This window comes from Xyrauchen texanus, chromosome 46 (assembly GCF_025860055.1).
Source record: "Xyrauchen texanus isolate HMW12.3.18 chromosome 46, RBS_HiC_50CHRs, whole genome shotgun sequence".
Lineage (NCBI taxonomy): Eukaryota > Metazoa > Chordata > Actinopteri > Cypriniformes > Catostomidae > Xyrauchen > Xyrauchen texanus.
The window spans coordinates 3,967,643-3,989,301 of record NC_068321.1 but is presented as its reverse complement, the minus strand read 5'-3'; the positions used below and the strand labels follow the sequence as shown (position 1 = coordinate 3,989,301).

At 37.5% G+C, this 21,659-nt stretch overlaps 1 protein-coding gene across 3 annotated transcripts in view; it reads right to left on the bottom strand.

Moving 5' to 3' along the window:
- Nucleotides 1-1,013: 1,013 nt before the first annotated feature.
- ankrd27 (ankyrin repeat domain 27 (VPS9 domain)) overlaps nucleotides 1,014-21,659 on the bottom strand; it is a 50,325-nt gene continuing 29,679 nt past the window's right edge. For 2 of the 3 annotated variants that reach the window (XM_052119663.1, XM_052119665.1), the window contains exons 18-29: nucleotides 18,372-18,569; nucleotides 17,446-17,505; nucleotides 16,012-16,131; nucleotides 14,266-14,310; nucleotides 14,034-14,153; nucleotides 13,595-13,792; nucleotides 12,205-12,324; nucleotides 11,701-11,874; nucleotides 11,307-11,403; nucleotides 11,095-11,173; nucleotides 9,654-9,705; nucleotides 1,014-3,511 (exon numbers count right to left, since the gene is read on the bottom strand). In XM_052119663.1, the coding sequence (XP_051975623.1) occupies nucleotides 3,128-3,511; nucleotides 9,654-9,705; nucleotides 11,095-11,173; nucleotides 11,307-11,403; nucleotides 11,701-11,874; nucleotides 12,205-12,324; nucleotides 13,595-13,792; nucleotides 14,034-14,153; nucleotides 14,266-14,310; nucleotides 16,012-16,131; nucleotides 17,446-17,505; nucleotides 18,372-18,569 (1,647 nt within the window). In that variant the 3' untranslated portion in view covers nucleotides 1,014-3,127. The remainder of the gene's footprint in view (nucleotides 3,512-9,653; nucleotides 9,706-11,094; nucleotides 11,174-11,306; nucleotides 11,404-11,700; nucleotides 11,875-12,204; nucleotides 12,325-13,594; nucleotides 13,793-14,033; nucleotides 14,154-14,265; nucleotides 14,311-16,011; nucleotides 16,132-17,445; nucleotides 17,506-18,371; nucleotides 18,570-21,659) is intronic. The other variant, XM_052119664.1, reaches the window with a different exon arrangement.

Below are 21,659 nucleotides of genomic sequence, written 5' to 3'. Positions count from 1 at the left end.
AAACAAATTGCGAAAGAATGCAAAACAAATTGCAAAGGAATGCAAAACGAATTGCGAAGGAATGCAAAACAAATTGCAAAGGAATGCAAAACGAATTGCGAAGGAATGGAAAACATATTGCGAAGGAACGCAAAACGAATTGCGAAAGAATGCAAAACAAATTGCAAAGGAATGCAAAACGAATTGCGAAGGAATGCAAAACAAATTGCAAAGGAATGCAAAACGAATTGCGAAGGAATGGAAAACATATTGCAAAGGAATGCAAAACGAATTGCGAAAGAATGCAAAACAAATTGCAAAGGAATGCAAAACGAATTGCGAAGGAATGGAAAACATATTGCGAAGGAACGCAAAACATATTGCAAGGGAGTGCAAGAGTTATTGAGTATATAACAAGCTTCAAACATCCTCCATTAAAATGCTATAATACTTGTGTTAATGTTTCAGAAAGACATTAAACATAAAAAATGCAGTGAATTTTCACATGCTAAGCTAATGTGATTAGTATACACAGTACAACAGTGAATACCTGCCAGTTGTTAGTTTGTATTTATTTTTGCTGACATATGCACATAAAAACTCCACTATAACTTACATTTATTATTTTGATAATCCACTATACTTTCAGTAGCTACTAAATTTGACAGCTCCCATAGCTTCAACCACATACTCTACCCTGACTCCAAAATGATTGACAGACAGAGAGCATTTCTGATTGGCTAGCTGCCTGATGAGCTAAAAGTGTGGGCTGCTTCACCTAATTCCTATTTTCAGAACCTCAATGGGACAACAGAGGAATAACGCTTTTATCACATCATCAGATGAACATGCACAAAGACTAATAATAACAAAATTAAGTTAATTTTGAAATTACTATTATTTACTACTATTACTATTACACAAATAATTGGGGTCCTTTGATGATGTATTTATTTTTGTAGATGCGATTTATATATATATATTTGTTACTTGCAGTATATAGACAGCTTAAGACATTTTAAGGGACATAATTTTTGTTACATGGGTTTATTATAGGTTTCTGTGGCACAAATTAAGGCACATTTACCGCATTGATTCACAAAATAACACTGAAAAGGAATTATACAAAAATAATTTCTCGAGTTATTCAGATTGCCACAGTGAATCCATATATTCAAAAATACATGACATTTCACACACCAACTGTTTTTATTTTATTGAAACTTTAAGACATTAAGCTACTTTCTGTCCAGCATTAACTCTAACATCACACACACACTTGCAGTAGCAAATCCACTGTAAACCACAATCAGTCAGGTTTCATTTAAACCAAACAAACACCCAAACCTTGCAAATGTAAAGTGTGTGACATCAGTAGAGCTGTGGTCCATAATCCTGAACCTAAAACAGATTACTTTTTTATTTACTTTCCTCATAGACGCAATGTTTTGCAACATATAAACTGTTGTCCTAATGTCCTTTGCATATTTTCCCCCTTTACAAACACAAAGGTGACTTTTCAAATTGTTTATGGCCTTTAAAAACATCACCTAACAGATACATTGAATGTTATTCTTGAAATACAATTCCTTCAATTACTAAAAGCAACATTAAACAGGTATGATTTTTAGAGTTAGGTTCAGTAATGAAATTCACACCAAAACAAAGCCAAACCGGATGTATTCTACTAATGAAAACAATAATAATAAAAATAAATAAGTAAATGGTTGCAAGACATTCAAATAAAAGAACTCCATCACTTTGTTGTGGGTAACCCCATTTTATAACATGATTTATGTGATGACAAACAAGAACAGTGAAGTCAATTTTAAATTAATTAATACAAATTAGAGAAAACAATTTTTCACAGTGTAGAGGAAAATGCAAGTAAAAATAAACTCTTGCTACCTCACAATATCCCTTTTTCTAATGTGATATGCTGAAAGGAATATAAAAGTGCAAGTTAAAAATAGTTTACATGCTTAAAGGAATAGTTCACCCAAAAAAATTTAATTGTCATTTCATCACGTTGGTCATGATGACAGAATTTTTATTTTTGGGATAACTCTTTTTTTTAACCAACAGTGTACATAGTTTCTACACAGTTTACTCTGGATGTTTCCCTTTATATGTAATACATTCACAAAGTTTCGAAATTTCACTAAACACATCCCAAGTACTGAAAGCAAATTTGTTCTTAAAGCTTGTTGGTTCATCTTAGAATTTCTTTTCATTACTATTATTTTTTTATTTTTGTTGATTCACCCATCATGTTACCTGTGTACCCACATGCAAAAAAAAAAAAAAAAAAAAAAAATGTATGCTTTAATATTAAAGCTCAATAAAAATACAAAAAAGAAATAAAATAATGATTTGTATATAAAAAAAATTAAATAAAAAAAAAAAGATAGATGTCTGGCACTTCCTCTTTTTGCCATCGAGCAATTTTTTTAATTTACATAAGGACCCTTAAAGCAATGTTCTGTGTTCAGTACAAGTTCAATCTCAATTGACAGCATTTGTAGTATAATACTGATTCTTGTATACAAAGTATATCAAATGTATAGCCACAAGTCAAACATTACACACGTTAACATGACTTTAGTGTGATAAAATTGCTTGATAACCTTGAAAGTGTAAAGTTATATCCAATATTACCACTTCATTTCCATGACGACGCAATGCCGTAAACCCTATAAGCAATGCTATCACACTAAAATCCCATTAACACATATGTTTATGTCTTTTGACTTTAAAACAATGTACATTTTAACGTTTACTGGCCCCATTCACTTACATGTAAGTGCCTCACTGTAACCCCGATTTTTAAATAAATGAGGAATCCAACCTTATGCTACAAATGCTGTCGATTGAGCTTAATTTGTTTTAAACCTGGAATATTCCTTTAAAATCTTGAATAAACCACTGGCATGAGAACATGCATGTTTTAACGTTGGATAATATAATTCCACTTATGCATTTTTGCACATTCAGGTCAATGAAATGTACATACTTCAGGTTTGAACACTACAACACAATAAAGACGAGGATGGAAAATATTTACTAATGATCAATTTAGATTTAGTCTTTTAAACCGGCTGCATGAGTCATTTGAAGATGACTGGGGCATCACTGGCTAACACAAATGTTACACATTGTCCATCTCTGTGGCAGCTGAATCCACATCACTCCCTCTGGACTGGCTGTCTTCCTCCTCTTCTTGGTCTCTCCCCAACATTGATTCCCCGTTGAGCTTCTCGGAGTCAGGTGATGGTTCGAGGGAGAGGTCACATGAGTCTTTGTTGTCCTGAGGTCCATTGATAACCTCCTCTTGTGTATCATGGTCAAAGAAGATGGGTTGTGGGGTCTGAAGAGAGTGTTGGGTCAGGTCTTGGCTGATGGTGTGACAGCGGGTCAGACACTTGGTTTGGGTGTGTGGCGACTGTTCTGTCTGTGGATGGCAAAACTGATCGCTGCTGTCCACTGTTTCTCCTCTCTTCAGTCTCCATCTGTTATTGTGACTGTCTGGAGTCTGAGATGAACAGATGAATCAGGAGTTATGTTAACTGACTAATTGGCTCATTCTAATCGTAATGGCCTATTCACACAAAATGTGTATGAATCTTCCACATGACAAGATTTCAAAATGAAACTATGCATCCCTTTGAACGTCTTGAACTAAACCTACATTTTTGCCAAACATTTTCTGCATGGCAAGACATTACAGTTCCGCAAGGAAGGAAAAAAATCTTAGACTTGGGATGTGCCATGTGTCCTGAAATGGCACTCAAAATGGAAAAGACATTGATATTGTTGGTCTGGTACAAGGTACAATTATATAATAAAAAACCTTAGCAAATATGAACAACAGGAGCAAAAAACGATTGCGGATTAAATAATAAACCAATAAATTTTCTTATATAGCACTACGATTTGTTCCATTTTGGGAGAGTGAAAATGTATTCTTTACTAGTCAAAAGTTTGGACACACCCACTTATGCTTTAAAATGTTGCACATTTTAGTATAATAGTGAAATCATCAGAACCATGAAAAAACACAGATGGGATGGGATGAATGGAAGTATGGGATGGATGGATGGAAGTATTTTAAGTATGGGATGGATGGATGGAAGTGTTCTAAGTATGGGATGGATGGATGGAAGTATTTTAAGTATGGGATGGATGGATGGAAGTATTCCAAGTATGGGATGGATGGATGGAAGTATTCCAAGTATGGGATGGATGGAAGTATTCCAAGTATGAGATGGATGGATGGAAGTATTCCAAGTATGGGATGGATGGATGGATGGTATGGAAGTATTCTAAGTATGGGATGGATGAATGGAAGTATTCCAAGTATGGGATGATGGATGGATGGATGGATGGATAGTATTTTAGGTATGAGATGGATGGATGGAAGTATTTTAGGTATGGGATAGATGGATGGATGGATGGATGGATAGAAGCATGGGATGGATTGAAGTATATGCAGGACAGAAGCATAGGAAGAATGGAAGTATGGGATGGACAGATAGATGGAATGGATAAATGGAAGTAAGTGATGGATAGAAAAAGTATGGGGCGGATGGTTGGATGGAAGCATGAAATGTATTTATGTAAGTATAGGATGGATGGAATCATGGTAAGAATGGAAGTAGGGGATGGAAGATGGATGGGTGAAATTATGGGATGGATGAAATGGATAGATGGCAGTATGGGATGGATGAATGGATGGAATCATGGTAAGAATGGAAGTAGGGGATGAAAGATGGATGGAAGTATGGGATGGATGGAAGTATTGGATGGAAGTATTTTAAGTATGGGATGGATGGAAGTTTTCTAAGTATGGGATGGATGGATGGAAGTTTTCTAAGTACGGGATGGATGGATGGAAGTTTTCTAAGTACGGGATGGATGGATGGATGGAAGTATTCCAAGTATGGGATGGATGGATGGAAGTATTCCAAATATGGGATGGATGGATGGATGGAAGTATTCCAAGTATGGGATGGATGGATGGATGTATGGAATATTCCAAGTATGGGATGGATGGATGGATGGATGGATGGATGGAAGTATTCCAAGTATGGGATGGATGGATGGATGGAAGTATTTTAGGTATGGGATGGATGGATGGATGGATGATGGATAGAAGCATGGGATGGATTGAAGTATATGCAGGACAGAAGCATAGGAAGAATGGAAGTATGGGATGGACAGATAGATGGAATGGATAAATGGAAGTAAGTGATGGATAGAAAAAGTATGGATGGATGGATGGAAGTATGGGGCGGATGGTTGGATGGAAGCATGAAATGTATTTATGTAAGTATAGGATGGATGGAATAATGGTAAGAATGGAAGTAGGGGATGGAAGATGGATGGGTGAAATTATGGGATGGATGAAATGGATAGATGGCAGTATGGGATGGATGGATGGATGGAATCATGGTAAGAATGGAAGTAGGGGATGAAAGATGGATGGATGGATGGATGGGATGCATGGAAGTATAGGATGGATGGAAGCATTGGATGAATGGAAGTGTGGGATGGATAAAATTATGGGATGCAATTATAGGATGGATAAATGGAAGTATGGATGGATGGGAAGGATTGAATTGTTTGATGGATTCATTGAATTATAGGCTGGATGGAAGCATGGGAAGAATGAAAGTATGGTATGGACAGATGGATAGATTCAATGAATGAAGTATATGATGGATGTATGGATGGATGGTAAAAAGTATGGATGGATGGAGGTATGGGATGGGATGGATGATGAAAGTATGTGATGGATGAATTGGATAGATTGCAGTGCAGGATGGATGGATGCAAGTTAGAGGTCGACCGATATTGGTTTTTTCAGGCCAATGCCGATGCCGATCTTTTGAAATCCGGGTCGGCCGAAGGCCGATTAATGCAGCCGATTTATTTTGGCCGATATGTGCTTGTTTTTAACCTCTTATTTGAACCTTTTATTTGTAAGATAAAATGTAACACAAATAATTACTTAAGATAGACAACATTTCTCAACAAATACATTTATTGAACACTTGACCAATCTGCACTTGTACACTTAAATTAAAAATGTATAATGTAAAAACATATTGTATAAATAATGTATAACAAATATATTAAATAAACAAAGCAGGTGTTACTGAACTGCTCCGAGACACGAAGGTTGAGATCCAAATGCAGCTTTAATTAAGGGGCAATCCAGACACGTAATCCAATATTCAGAGCATCCAAGAGAAGCACAGGCATAACTAGGGATGGGTATCGTTAAGGTTTTAATGGTATTACTACTCTTACCGATACTGCTTATCGATCCGGTACTTCAACTGTATTCTTAACGGTTCTTTTTAAGATAAACTTTATATAGGCACAGTGATTTAATTTCAGGAAGGTCTACTAACATTACTGTTCAGGTGTGGTCTAAAAAGAAATCTAATAATCTAGTAATCAATTGTAAAATAACACTGCATAGTTTATCATAGATAGATTAATGCTTATTAATGCATAAGTTATTCATTCAAGACCTGTAAGTGATTTTCTCTTTGCCTTTTGTTGTTTGATTCACAGTAAATGGCTCAATCGTCAGCATGTTTATTAGGATGCTTCCCCTTTAAGACCGAGTTCAGATCTAATAGACTCCTGATGCAGCATATTTTCTCCCAACTATTTCCATAACTACGTCCATTTAAGACATAAACTGTGTCTAAGTGAATCTCCAAGTCGGTCGTTTAGACATATTTTTGTGTATAGTTGATCGTTTAGACGCGCACATGAAACCCAAAGTAGCCTATAGTTTGCTTGTCTCGTTGCGGTGTGTTTTTCGGAGCGCGCGCCGCCTTGGGAACGGTATCTCTTGCGCTATTTTATTATTAAACGCGTCCCGCAGTTTAGCAACAGTAGCATTTTACAACAATCACCGATCGTGCTGATTCTGACGTTAAGTTTGAGTTTTAGGGAGAAATGTCAGTGCACCGCTGTGAAGGGAAGGATGTTGTGCTAGACAGAATGCGGCTTATGTATAAATATTCTTTTTATAATCTTTGGAAGGCGAAATATAAAATAAAATCAGACTAATATCACAGATCTAAACCAGAATACGTTTGAATGTTTAGTTCTGTCACTCATTTAGCTGGGCTGTGTTGTGCTCGCTGTGCGCGAGATCTCTCTCTCTCTCTCTCTCTGACTGCGAATAGCTAAACTGCATCACAGACAAATGGTTTCATATTATTATACATAGAAATGGCTGGCGAGATAAAATAACTTTCTCTTTATAGCAATAATACATGTATTTTCTTAATTTCTCCAGTACCGACAGCAGAACCGATAACGTCCGAGCTTACCAAAGCCAGTCCTTCAATAGCCTATAGCACGTTGGTATATTTTTATTACTTATTTCTCTGCATTGAGTGACAACCCTCTCAAATATAAGACACACAAACAGAACAAATAAAAGTCTCAGATTCACTGTCTGTAATTGCAAAATTCTTGCTTACTTCAACTAGTTGAATGCAACTTCAACTACGCTATCAATATCCAAAGTAGCCGAATGTCATGTCGCGTTTTTCCTCGAAGTTGGCAGTAAAATATCAAAAGTTTTTAATTAAATATAAATAAGTTATACAAATTTAATCCTTACTGTTTTCTCCAAGGAACTTAGCTCCTTCCTTATAGGCACTGGATGTGGTCTGCTCACTCTGCTGGAAAATGACTCTAGGGGCAGTGTGCGTCGAACACGTGTTCCACAACAACACTAGGCTGCCCACAGATGCGCCTGCCTAATAATCGGCTTGATATACTTGGAAATTGGCCGATTATATAAAAAATGCTAAAAATCGGCCAATTAATCGTCCGGCCGATTAATCGGTCGACCTCTAATGCAAGTAAAGGATGGATGGAGGAAATTATGGGATGTACAGTAAGTATTGGATGGATGAATGGATAGAAGTATGGATGGATGGAAGTATGGGATGGATAGAAGAATGGAATAGATGGATAGAAGCATGAAATTTATTTATAGAATGGATGAAAGCATGGTAAGAATGGAAGTATGCGATGGTTGTATGAATAAATGGATGGATGGATTGATTGGATAGATGGAAGTAGGGGATGATGGAAAGATGGGTGAAAGTATGGGATAATGGATTAAAGTATGGGATGGATGAAATGGATAGATGGCAGTATGGGATGGATGGATGAATGAATGGATTGGATGGATGGATGGATGAAAGTATGGGATGGATGGAACATGGATGCATGGAATACATGGAAGTATAGGATGTATGAAAGCATTGGATGAATCGAAGTATGGGATGGATGGAAGAATTAATAGATGGATGGATGAAAGTATGGGATGGATGCTTAAATGGATGGAAGCATGAAATGTATTGATGCAATTATAGGATGGATGGAAGTATTCCAAGTATGGGATGGATGGATGGATGGATGGAAGTATTCCAAGTATGGGATGGATGGATGGAAGTATTCCAAGTATGGGATGGATGGATGGATGGATGAAAGTATTCCAAGTATGAGATGGATAGATGGAAGTATTCCAAGTATGAGATGGATGGATGGATGGATGGATGGATGGATGGATGGATGGATGGATGGATGGATGAAAGGATGAAAGGATGGGATGGATGGAACACGGATGCATGGAATACATGGAAGTATAGGATGTATGAAAGCATTGGATGAATCAAAGTATGGGATTGATGGAAGAATTAATAGATGGATGGATGAAAGTATGGGATGTACAGTAAGTATAGGATGGATAGATGGATGGAAGTATGGGATGGATGGTTAGATGGATGGAAGCATGAAATGTATTGATGTAAGTATAGGATGGATGGAAGCGCGGTAAGAATAGAAGTATGTATGGATGGATGGATGGGATAGATGGAATTAGGGGATGATGGATGGATGGGTGAAAGTATGGTATGATGGATTAAAGTATGGGATGGATGAAATGGATGGAAGGCAGTATGGGATGGATGGATGGATGGGATGGATGGGATGGATGGAAGTATGGATGGATGGGATGCATGGAAGTATAGGATGGATGGAACCATTGGATGAATGGAAGTGTGGGATGGATGGATGGATGAAAGAATGGGATTTGCAGTAAGTATAGGATGGATAGATGGATGGAAGTATGGATGGAGGGAAATATGGGATGGATGGAAGCAAGTAATGTATTGATGAAAGTATAGGATGGACGGAAATGTGGTAAGATTGGAAGTAGGGGATGATGGATGGATGTGTGGGATGAAAGTATGGGATAAAGGATCAAAGAATGGGATGGATGAAATGGATAGAAGGCAGTATGGGATGGATGGATGGGATGGATGAAAGTATGGGATGGATGGATGGAAGTATGGATAGATGGAACTATTGGATGAATGGAAGTGTGGGATGGATGATGGATGGATGGATGGATGGAAGAATGAATGGATGGATGGATGAATGAATGGATTGGATGGATGAAAGTATGAGATGTCCAGTAAGTATAGGATGGATAGACGGAAGGAAATATGGGATGGATGGATGGGTAAAAGTGTGGGAGGGTTGAATGCATGGATTATGATGTGTCATTTAGTCCTTTGGATGTGAATAGACCTTTAAAGTGAGGAGCTGTGTATGAATATGCAGAATATTACCTGCTCTGATAGACAAGTGATGGTCACAGCTCTGTCCATTCTCTTTTTAGTCCTAAAAACAGCAAAAATGTATTAGAAACCATCCTGAAAACAACTGCTGAACTTTTAATAGGGTTTAACCCTCTGGGGTCTGAGGGTATTTGGGGCCCTGGAGAAGTTTTGACATGCCTTGACATTTTTGCTTTTTTCAGTTGCTTAAAAACATATTAATGGCTAAAGTCTGATAACACTGTATTCAGCACAAACTGGGCTACAATAATATGTGAGCAACATGTGTGTACAGGTTTGTATTTTTGAGAAAATAATGTTTATGCATGGTTTTTGAAAAAACACAAATTTTAAGTCACTGAAATAAGGCCATATAACACATACTAAACATTTGTCCACATGACTTTTGAGAACTGGATCTTGTAGCCTAAAGTTTTTGCTACAAAATTATGGGAAAACTCATTCATACAAAACAATATAGTTATTTAACTTTTGTAAGACACTTTTAGTGTTGAAAGGTAATATGCGAGGAGGCGTGAACTATCATGAATATATGAAGGTCATTTACACCTGAGGATACAAAGACCCCTCCCCTGGGCCTATCAATGAGGAATAGAGAATGAATGTGAGGAGAATTAATGATCAAAATCAAGTTTTAAGTTAAAAGAAGTAATCTGACTATATATTTTCTTTAAATAAAGACTTTACTTAATTTTAGACCTACACTACCATTAAAAGAAGTCTCTTCTGCTCACCAAGACTGCATTCATTTGATCCAAAATACAGAAACAACATTGATATTCTGAACTCTTTTTACAATTTAAAAGAACAGCTTTCTATTTATATATATTGTAAAATGCAATTTGTGATCAAAGCTGAATTTTCAGCATCATTACTGCAGTCTTCAGTGTCACATGATCCTTCAGAAATCATTATAATATGCTGATTTTCTAATATAGGCATATTTAAAAGTGCATTTTACTCATTTAACCTGAACACATTTTTGCAAGCACAAGCTTTGTTGATGATAATGAGGCAGCATAAACACTAGATCAAATATAATCTAAACATTCATATAGCAATATCTGGGAGCAAAAGCATGTCTCACAGTTCTGGGAGGTAATAGTAGCCAGTCATTTTGATTACAGGCTTTGTGTCTGGCATTTCAGAATAACCAGTTAAACATTTCAGATGATATCCACTGACATTGATGATACTCACTGAGTGAATACTTCTATAGAGATAAATTAGGTAAATGTGTTTCCGTCGTAGTTTATGCGCATGTCTTATGGAATACATAATGTATCCACCTCAAGCGAGCGTATAAGTTAGTTATGTAAATTCTTATAGCATCTTGGTGTTTCCATCCAGCGTTTTTTATGCAATATCCTAAAATGTATTTAAAAATAGGTGAATGGAAACCCAGCTAATGACATAAGCTAGGAAAACATACCGTTGTTTGGTGTGGTCTCGCTCTCGACTCCCACTGTCAGGACTCTCATGCTGTTTAACTCTGTGCACTCTTGAGTGTGCTACAGGAGAAACAACAGTTTCAGGTTAATTACACAAATGTAATTCATAACACTTTATACTGTATGAACTCACAGAATATGAAATGCATCATGGCCTAATAAATTGGAGATGAATTAGAACGGTGATTCTTACCGTGAATCCCCTCTGCTCCTCTGGAGGTTGGTTTAATCAGATCAGACTCCAGAGTATCAGTACATGCTTTCTGTAAGAGCCTCTGAATCTCTGTGTTCTTTAGAAAGAATAAAAAATACTGACATTTTATTTTCCTGTCTAAAACAGATGTTTTTTTGTGAAATGTAACGTAAAATATAATATATTAACACACCCACTTTATCTCAGTAATGCCCCTTACATTACATATTGATTTGAATTTGACCAGTTATACGGTGTTGTTATGGACAACGGTCATTATTCAAAAAATATCTGACCATTAAAGGGTGAGACAGGCCAATCAGAATCAAGTATTCCAGCTAGTCATGTAATAAATAACTGTATAAGGTTTACAGTTCAACTGTTGCACACACACCTTGCCGCCAGTCTCGTGAGCGCAGTCAAGAGCGGTTCTCTGTCTCTTGTTGCGTATGTGCACCAGCGCCCCCCTGTGGAGAAGCAGCTCAACCAGCTGGAGGTGTCCTCCCCTCACTGCCTCATGCAGACCCGTGTTACCATGATTATTAGCCAGATTCACCAACGCACCACTCTGATGAGGACACAAAATTCATTCATTCATGTTTCATTTAGTAGTCCATAGATTATTAAGCATCAGTCTTTGATAATAAACATCAAAATCAATACTTAAGGTTCAATTCTATTATTGGCAAACATGTATCAAATTAAAGTGAGGGGTTCTAATACAATTTTTCTTATATTAATAGTTGTTTAGCATATGCTCGATGTGACTTATGAAAATAAAGAAATATATATATATATATAAATAGAAGTTACATTTGTGAAAGTTACTGTAGATCTGTATTATAATGGCAATAATATAATATATGTGACCAATAGCATGCGATACATTTCAGTGTACCTCCAGCAAAACGGTTGCAATCTCCAGATGTCCCTTTAAACATGCATGAATCAGTGGAGTGTTTCCATAATGATCTTTCTTATTCAGTTTGGCGTTACACTCCAACAGAGCAGACACTACCTACATGTACACACAACAGCCAGAAGAGGGCACAATAGACTATTAAACACAAAATGATATGGCATTCACAGTATATCATTTTCATAATGTGACATTTCTGACAGAAACAAAACATTCAGAAAGAAAATAATATAGGGTTTCACTGATTTTGTCCATGGAGATTTGGGTCATGAAAAGTATGCCATGTTATTATTGGTTTATATTTTTTCTCGCGCACGTCGAACAAAAAAATAATTTTTGCATTAGAGAAGGAGAAAGTTAGAGAATACAAAGACAAACTTTGTTTTTGTTTGGAACATATAATGTACTGATTAACCACAATCACAACCTCCTCCTCCTCAGCAACACATGTCTAATTAAGATAAGTCTAAAGGAACAGTTCACCCAAAAATGAACATTTTCTCATCATTTACTAACCCTCATGCCATCCCAGATGTGTCTGACTTTCTTTCATCTGCTGAATGCAAATGAAGATTTTTTTATTTCTGTAGATCTATATATCAAGTGAATGGTGATCATAACTCCAAAAGCTCCAAAATTGAGATAAAGTCAGCATAAAAGTAATCCATCAGACTCCAGTGGTTTAATCAATATCTTCTTAAGCGATCAAGTTGGTTTCCTTGGTTTCTTCAGCAGTCTCCTTGGTGATCATTAATTAAAGCTTGATTACACTTCCTTTAGCGCCATCTAGTGCTATGCGCATGCATGAAGCACTAGGAAGTGTAATCGAGCTTGAAATCATGATTGTGTCTAGAGACTACAATGACAAGATGTACAGTGAAAAAGGAGTTCCATTTTGGCCTGTACTCACCCAAAGCCAACTGGAGTGCTTTAGAAGACAATGATTTAACCACTGGAGTCTTATGGATTACTTTTAAGCTGACTTTGCCTCCTTTTAGGAGGTTTTGGAGTTCTGCTCAACATTCACATGGATTGTGAGGACCTACAGAGCTGAGTTATTCTTCTAAAAATCTTAGTTCGTGTTCAGCAGAAGAAAGTCATACACATCCTGAATGGCATGAGGGTGAGTTTTTTGGTGAACTATCCCTTTAAATTGGTACACAGTGGCTTGAGCTACTCTATCAAGGCAATGCCTATATTTAACATACTCAAGTTTAATGGTAACGGTCCACATGGTAACACAAAAACTGTCACTAGTTTAATACAAAGCCAGTGTGAAAACTTTGAAAGCAATCATGTGAGTTGTGTAGCATTAAGGGAAGAGTTAATGGGATGAAAGACGAGCTTTGATTGATCAGGTTTTACCCACCTGTATGTGGCTGTTCTGGCAGGCCAGGTGCAGTGGCGTGACGCTCTGATTGTTGCGGACATTGATGTTGGCCCCATGGCGGGTAAACAGAGACAGTAGTGCGGTGTGTCCGTGCAGCGCTGCCACATGGAGCGGAGTGAAACCGTCAACATTGCTGCTATTCACACCCAGACCATCTGGCTGTAGACGGGCTATCTTCTGAAAACATACACACACAATGGAAAAGATCAGCCAGGATATGTTTGAAAAATTTGCTGTTTAAGTGTCATGGAACAAATAAATGCATACAGGTTTGGAATGACATTAGGGTGAGTAAAAGATTGAAAATATTTTATTTTAAAGTGAACTATTCCTTTAAAGCAACATAAAATCACTACAGTCTATTTGGAGCATTTATAATGTCTTAATATAAATGTCTTATGTCTGCGTGTATTCACACCTTTTGTGTAGGTTCGCAGTTGGGACACTGGCACAATGGATGGCACAACTCTGTCTTAACTGGTACCTCAAATTCCTCCTCCTCTGGCTCCTCATCCACCCATTCTAAAAGATAACGCACCTAAAACACACAATTATAATGTGTCTACAAACAGACACTACTGCAATTATGTGCTGATGTGTAATTGTGGTGTTGTAGTTACACACAGATATCTCCAGTTAAGTGAGCTCACCATCTCCACATCTCCATCAGCCACTGCTCTCAAAAGCTTCTCCACCTGTTCATCAAAAACAAGAGTGAGAAACCATTCATTTGTGTCAATGTTTCTTCAATACAATGGTGCAATAATATATTAAATTTTTTACTAATTTATCTTAGGATAGTTCACCCAAAAATGTAAATTCAGTCATTGTTTACTCACCACTGTGTTGTTATAACCCTATTTTACTTTCTTTGTTTTTCATAACACAAAGGGAGAAATTGTGAAACAAAATTGTGCTCAGTGATGTCATACAATTGCAGTTTATGGCGATCACCACTTCAAGCTTCAAAAGGACACAAAAGTATAATTCAGAAGTCTAATAAATTATTCCAAGAGACTCGTGATTGTTTGAAAGCAAGGTTTGGAGAGAAACAAACTGAAATCGAATATATTATTTCGTGAAAATGTGGAATGACCGTTGATCTCATGTACGCATTTATGATAGGGCATGAGAGAAACACTTCATGTAGCCCCCTCGTGATATTGGGACATTCAAGCGAAAACTTGTTTTGTTTATATAAAAACAGGTCCTCCTGTTAGTGACAACAGAACACAACACAGCTGCACACAAAACAAAGAACAGAACTTATTAAACATGTCTGAAGAGTTTGTAGTTGAAGAATTTATGCACTTCTATGCCCAACCTTATTTTTTGGACTATTTAAAAAATTTGGGCCGGTGCCAGTTCATAGTGGAAGGATACCCGTGCAATGCCGAAAAAAAACAAGCAATCGACAGAATGTGGCGTTGCTAGTCACGGTTGGTTAGGACAAAAACTCTGATTACCATAGAAAATATGTCTTTTATCGTGTGTCATTTGCCATCAGGTTAGGACACGGTGTGACTGTGGCTGCCTGTAGCCACCTCTATGTTTCTGTTTGATTTTAGAATACTCTGTTCAAAAAAATAAGGCTGGGCATAGAAATGCATCAATTCTTCTACTGCAAACCCTTCAGACATGTTTAGTAAGTTCTGTTCTTTGTTTTGTGTGCAGCTGTGTTGTGTTCTGTTGTCACTAACGCTGTGGAGGGCCTGTTTTTATATAAACAAACGAGTTTTCACTCCAATGTGCGAGGGGGCTGCATGAACTGTTGCTCTCGTGCCCTATCATAAACGTGCATAGGAGATCAACGGTCGGTCCACAGTTTCACTAAATAATGCATTCGATTCCGATTTGTTTCTCACCAAACGTTCATAACAATTATGAGCCTCATTAAATAATTTATTCTATTTCACATTTCTGAATTATACTTTTGCATTCTTTTGAAGCTTGAAGAGGTGATCACCATAAACTGCCATTGCATGACATCACTGAGGATAATATTGTTTTATAATAGCTCCCTCTGTGTTAAGAAAAAGAAAGAAAGCCATATGGGGTTCTAAAAACACAGGTGTGAGTAAACAGTGACTGATCAACTAAATTTTGGGTCAACTAAACCTTTAAGAATTTTTCAATCACAACTCCAACAAGTTAAAAGCACATACTGCTTTACCAGGGCATCAACGCAAGGTTTTTATTGCATGTTCATGTATTGTTTTTCTTTTATTTAATTTGTCATGAATTTAATTCTAGTTGTTTTATTTATTTAAAAATTCTGTAACACCACTATTTTCCCTACAGGAATGAATAAGGTCTTATTTAATTTCATATTTTCTTGTAACATGAGATGGGTAGTACTGTACTATGATTAGTCCAGTAGAGGCCGCTGCCAGTACCTCTTTGTGTCGTGTGCGTACAGTCTCTGGTAGTCTGCTCTCCACACTCACTGATGAGTTGCTGGACACAGATGAGCATCTGCTGCTGCAGTCAGATGCCTGTGGAGAACGGCTCGGAGACTGAAAAAAAGACATATTTAGGAGAGTTTGGGGTTTTTTTTGTTGCTCAAGAAGTTTCACCACACATCATGTCACAACTGATGAACCCACTTGAATGAGTCAAAATGTGAAAACAGTAACATGTCCAATTGAAATTATTTCAGTCAGTTCAGTCATGAAACTACATAAAGCAAGCTGATAGGTTTTTTCGACATTGGATCTGTTAAGCCAGTCGGTTCGCATGGTGCAGCTGATAGGTCCTTTGATGTGTAATCTGTAGGGTTGGGATTGTTGCTGTTTTCATGTAGCGATAATAGAAACTTGAAACCAATTCATATTGTCTCCAGAGGCTGTTAAAAATTCTACAGCACCATGGAGCTCAACTTTCAAAATTTTCAATTAAATTCGACCCAAATCATTATCAAACGTCATAGATTATTTACTCTAGTCATTACTTGATGACATATTATGTATAAGCATCTTTCATAGAGCATACACAATGTATATTCAGTTTCAAGTATGCCTTTTTGTGGTTTGACATCTTGAATAAGTCCAATTCAATGCTACAAACAGAGAAATTGCATAATAAATGTCACCATTTCTAATTTTCAGTTTGCGCAGTTACATCAGTTTCATACACAAACCTGCAGACTCAATGTCATTTTGTTCATTCTTGTAGTACAAAAACCTTCGTAACTTTTGGTTTGTTATGTGTATGTGATATCTGCCTCATAATGTGTGTGATACCTGGCTTTAGTAAATGTCACCCCCTTGTGGTCTCTCAAAGCTATTACGTCAGACTACATTGAATGAAATACAACTGGCAGTGAATTGAAAAGCACACAAATTAGGCTTCTAAATGAACTTTTGGCTGATGATAATAAATTGATGCCTTAAAAATGTAACAATAAAATAACATTCCAATCAATATTTGATATATCGATATTTGATGACATCCCAAGTAATCTGTTAGCCAATCAACATGCATAATTCTCTCTTTGTCTAACATTCAAATTTCCTCAGTTGTTTGCAGGTAAACTGGTTTGACTGCAGCATTCAACAATTTTTTTTTTTTTTTACTTCCGAAACGCTGCTCCTCCTCCTCCATTTGTCAACAGTAGATGTCTAACTGTGCAGCAGCAGCATGTCGGAGTATGTCCAATTGTAGTATTTGCACTAGCTCTCCAGCAGCAGCATAAGCAGATTAAGTCTGCGAAGACTAAACCTATCAATTTGTCATTGTAACACCCTACATATATTCAGAGAGTTGTCATGACTGAACTAGAAAAAACTGTACTAAACATTCAAAAAATAAGTGTCCAATTTCAAACTCACCTCAAATCCACTTTCCCTTTTACTGGAGTCATTGTGTCTGTGTTCCAGTAACAACAAGATCTACAACATGAACAAATTCATATTTACTACCGATTAGCCTGAATCTGATGAGCATAACAGTGAATCTGGTACTGCACTCAGTTCCTTAATTTGAGAGAGACTGAACCTTGATGAATTCACAGATATCTTACTGCATTAGACAGTCCTTGCAGATCCTCATTTGGAGAGGTCAGATTTCTCAGCACAATTGGATTAAACCTGCACAACCAATTTTAGTTCCAAGCTCTGTGATTGGTTCATGCTTAACATTCAAACCAATCTCAGGCTCCTTTATTCCTTTTGCTCCACTGACACAAGTCAGAGTGTGACAGTGGCATTTTTTCTGTCAAAATTAACACATGTACAGTATGCAATTAATTAAATAGGACAAACACACAATTTAATCATTACAACAAGTGTAATATGACCCATGAGTTAAAAGCCATCATTCATAGAAATGTGATCCAAAGCGGAGGACTTTGGACAGACCAGCAGCATTTTTTATACAAGATAAATCCATAGAGTGTGGGAAAAGTTGTTTTATTGTTGAATCCTTGCAGGTTTATATTCTGCATCTCCCACATTTTGATGCATTTTGAAAAATATAGAATCTGTTGTTGATTTAGAGCATCATTTGTTTTAAATTATTATTAATATTGAAAACGAATGCATCATTTGGAAGCTTTAATCAGATCAGATAACTGAAAAGTGTTTTGCACTTGAATGGTTTAAAGAAAATATTAATATTTTAAATTTGAGTGTGTAATTTCCGAGCTTGTGCTCAAAAAGGAAACTAGATGTTTAGGGGCAAGAGGCTTTCGTTGTAGAGGATATTTCATGTAAATCCACTTATGTAAAGACTGGTGGGGTACAGTAGGCCTACTGACCTTAGAGTTGAGGGCGCAGTGCAGTGGGGTCTCCTTGGCTTTGTTCTGAATGAGGGTTGATGCTCCGTTCTCCAGCAGCACCTCGATGATGCCCTCATAACCCCACCGGGCGGCAATGTGGAGCGGTGTGTCACCCTTATCATTCTGTACGTTCAGCCGGCATGAGTGCAGGTCAAAATACACCAGACCCTTCACACACTGACACACATAAACAAACATTTATATAAAAAATTAAATGACAAATGCTTCAATGATTTTAGATTTTTCCATTTCTATCCATATATCAAAATAGAGATCGGCCAATATTTATACCTTTCTACTTACTCAGTTAACATTTTTTTAAATATTGGGTTGACCAGTAAATGCTGCCATCTGGTGTGTCTGTAAAGAAGAGTACCATTAAACTACTGTTTTCTACAGGAAACTGGTGTTCACAGGTATGTAACTTAATGGTCATGTTAATAATATTACATAATTTACTTTAGGCTCAAATGAGATTTGTTCCAGAAACGCTTGACGTGTAACATTTTAATTTGAACAGAAAGCCTCACGTGAATGGAAAATGAACTCGCTTTCTTGTAACATGAAATGGGTAGTAGGCATATGTGGTGGAAAGCAAATTGTGAAAAGTCTTAAAATCTAAATCCAAAATACTTTAAATTTAAAGTTATTTTAATTAAGTGAAGAACACTGGACCAGTGCATGATGCCATTAAAACAGGTTAACTTAATTATTTGGAACCTACAGGCAATAGCCTAGCGCAGGGGTCCCCAAACTTTTTTCAATGAGGGCCACATAATTTTTCCTTTCTATAATGGAGGGCCGTAGTCTAACAGAAAATGGCATGGGCCGGAGTGATTTATTGTGGAGACTTTATTATGATTTTAAATGGATTTACAGTATTATGCCTCCTAATGCTAGATTAATTTATTATTTATGCACCATACATATCAAGTGATATATAGCCTATTAAAAGAGCATTATTACTATCAGTAATGACATTTTTTCATATTCATTGCTATTGAAATCAAATGATTTACTTACTCATGCGTATTAGGCTAATCAGTGTGAACTATGGGCTTGTTTCTGGCTGGTGAGAAGTCCAATGTCAGGTTCCATTCCTGTCACAGCCAGTCTCAAAGACTGATGCAAATGTTCATCAGTGAGTCTTGATCTCATCGGATTTTTCATCAGTTTCATGCGTGAAAAGGTTTGCTCACAGATATACGTGCTGCCAAAAAGTGTGGACATCTTCATTGCATTCCTTCTGATGTTTGGGTAGGTCTCGTTAGGGAGGGCAGTATAGAATTCAATGAGACTGTTGGGCTTAAACGCGTCATTCAGAACATCACAGTTCTGTAACTCAGCCAACTCAAACTGATAAGAAGGCATCCAGCCTTCATCCAGCGCTAATGCAAAAAAATCTAATTCTTTCACTTTTTCCTTCAGCTGGGCATATACATTATACCCCATTTCTTCAATTCGTCTGGTGATTGTACTTGCGGACAGACTCACCGCATTTAAGACGTCTTTCTTATCGGGGCACACCTCCTCCGCAACAGCATTCATACGTTTCTTTACGAACTCACCATCACTGAATATCCTACCGCAGGTTGCAATCAGTTTAGCTACCTGAAAGCTAGCTCGAACGGATGACTGGTTCAACTGGGTTTGCCGTACAAATGTATTTTGCTGAGCAGATAGTCCACTTTTTAGCTTCGACACTTTGTCTGCTCTCATTTGGCCTTGTAAACTCGCATACTTGTCTCTGTGGCGGTTTCATAGTGTCGGCACGAGATTGTATTCTTTGAACACGGAGACTGTTTCTTGACAGATGAGGCAAACAGCCATTTCTTTGCATTGAACAAAAAATAATCACTTGTCCACTTTTGGTTAAATACCCTGCATTCTGAATCAACTTTTCTCTTTCCCAACCGTTTGGCCATTTTGTTGTCACTTTAAATTTTCTTGCTGGATCGCGTGCACCCGCTTGATCACAATGGAACGTTAATCCGGGTGAATCTAACAAATAATTTGGCTACTTTAATAATTATAACTAAGGGAAATTTTATTTTGAAAGCCAATATGTATTATCAAATACAAATATGATATGATTAAAACATATTTAAAATTAAATTGTAAAAATATTTCTCTGCATGGCATTGTTCAGAGGCCCGGTCCAAATGTGGGGGCGGGCCGTAGTTTGGGGACCCCTGGCCTAGCGTATCAATAGTTTTTACATTTTTCAAAAGTTGTGAGGTGGAGCCACCGTGGATTGGACTTGTTGGTCCAGCACATCCTACAAGTGCTCAATCAGATTGAGATCTGGAGAATTTGGAGGCCAGAACAACACCTTGAACTCTTCATCATGTTCCTCAACCCATTCCAGAACAATGTGTGCAGTGTGGCAGGGTGCATTATCCTGTGAAAGAGGCCACTGCCATCAGGAAATACCATTGTCATGAAGGGGTGTATGTTTAGGTAGGTGGTATGCATCAAATTGACATCCACATGAATGGCCAGACCCAGGGTTTGACAGCAGAACATTGCCCAGAGCATCAAACTCCCTCCACCAGCTTGTCGTCTTCCCACAGTGTATCCTGGTGCCTTCACATCCCCAGGTAAATGGTGCACATGTACACAGCCATCCACGTGATATAAAAGGAAATGGGACTCATCGGACCAGTCAAATTTCTTCCACTGCTCCAAGGTCCAGTTCTGACGCTCGCATGCTCATTATATGTGCTTTCGACGATGGACAAGGGTCATCCTTAGGGGACCGAAGACCTTCTGACGATTCGGAACAGAACAGGGATAGCCTTTGTTGCCCTCAAGCGTCGATGAGTCTTGGGCGCCCAACACCCTTTGTCTCCCCTCGGACCACTGTCAGTAGGTACTCATCACTACTGACCAGGAACACCCCACAAGCCTTGCCAATTCAGAGATGCTCTGACCCAGTCATCTCGCCATAACAATTTGGCCCAATCAAACACGTTGATTACAAGAACTGATTGTTCACTTACCATCTAATCTACCCAGACCTTGATATGTGGCCTAGTTAGGAGATGATCAACATTAATCGCTTCACCTGTGAGTGGTCATAATGCTTTGGCTCATCGGTATAGGCTATCATTCATATGACTTTCATTATTAAAATATTCAGAGGCTAATGCATGTCATTAGGGGTCAAGTCCTGAAAGGGCAAATACCCCTATTGTACTCATTAGAGTGCTTATTCTTTTTTTTTCTGCAATGGAAGTCTATGGCAGCCCATAGAACCGTTTTTGA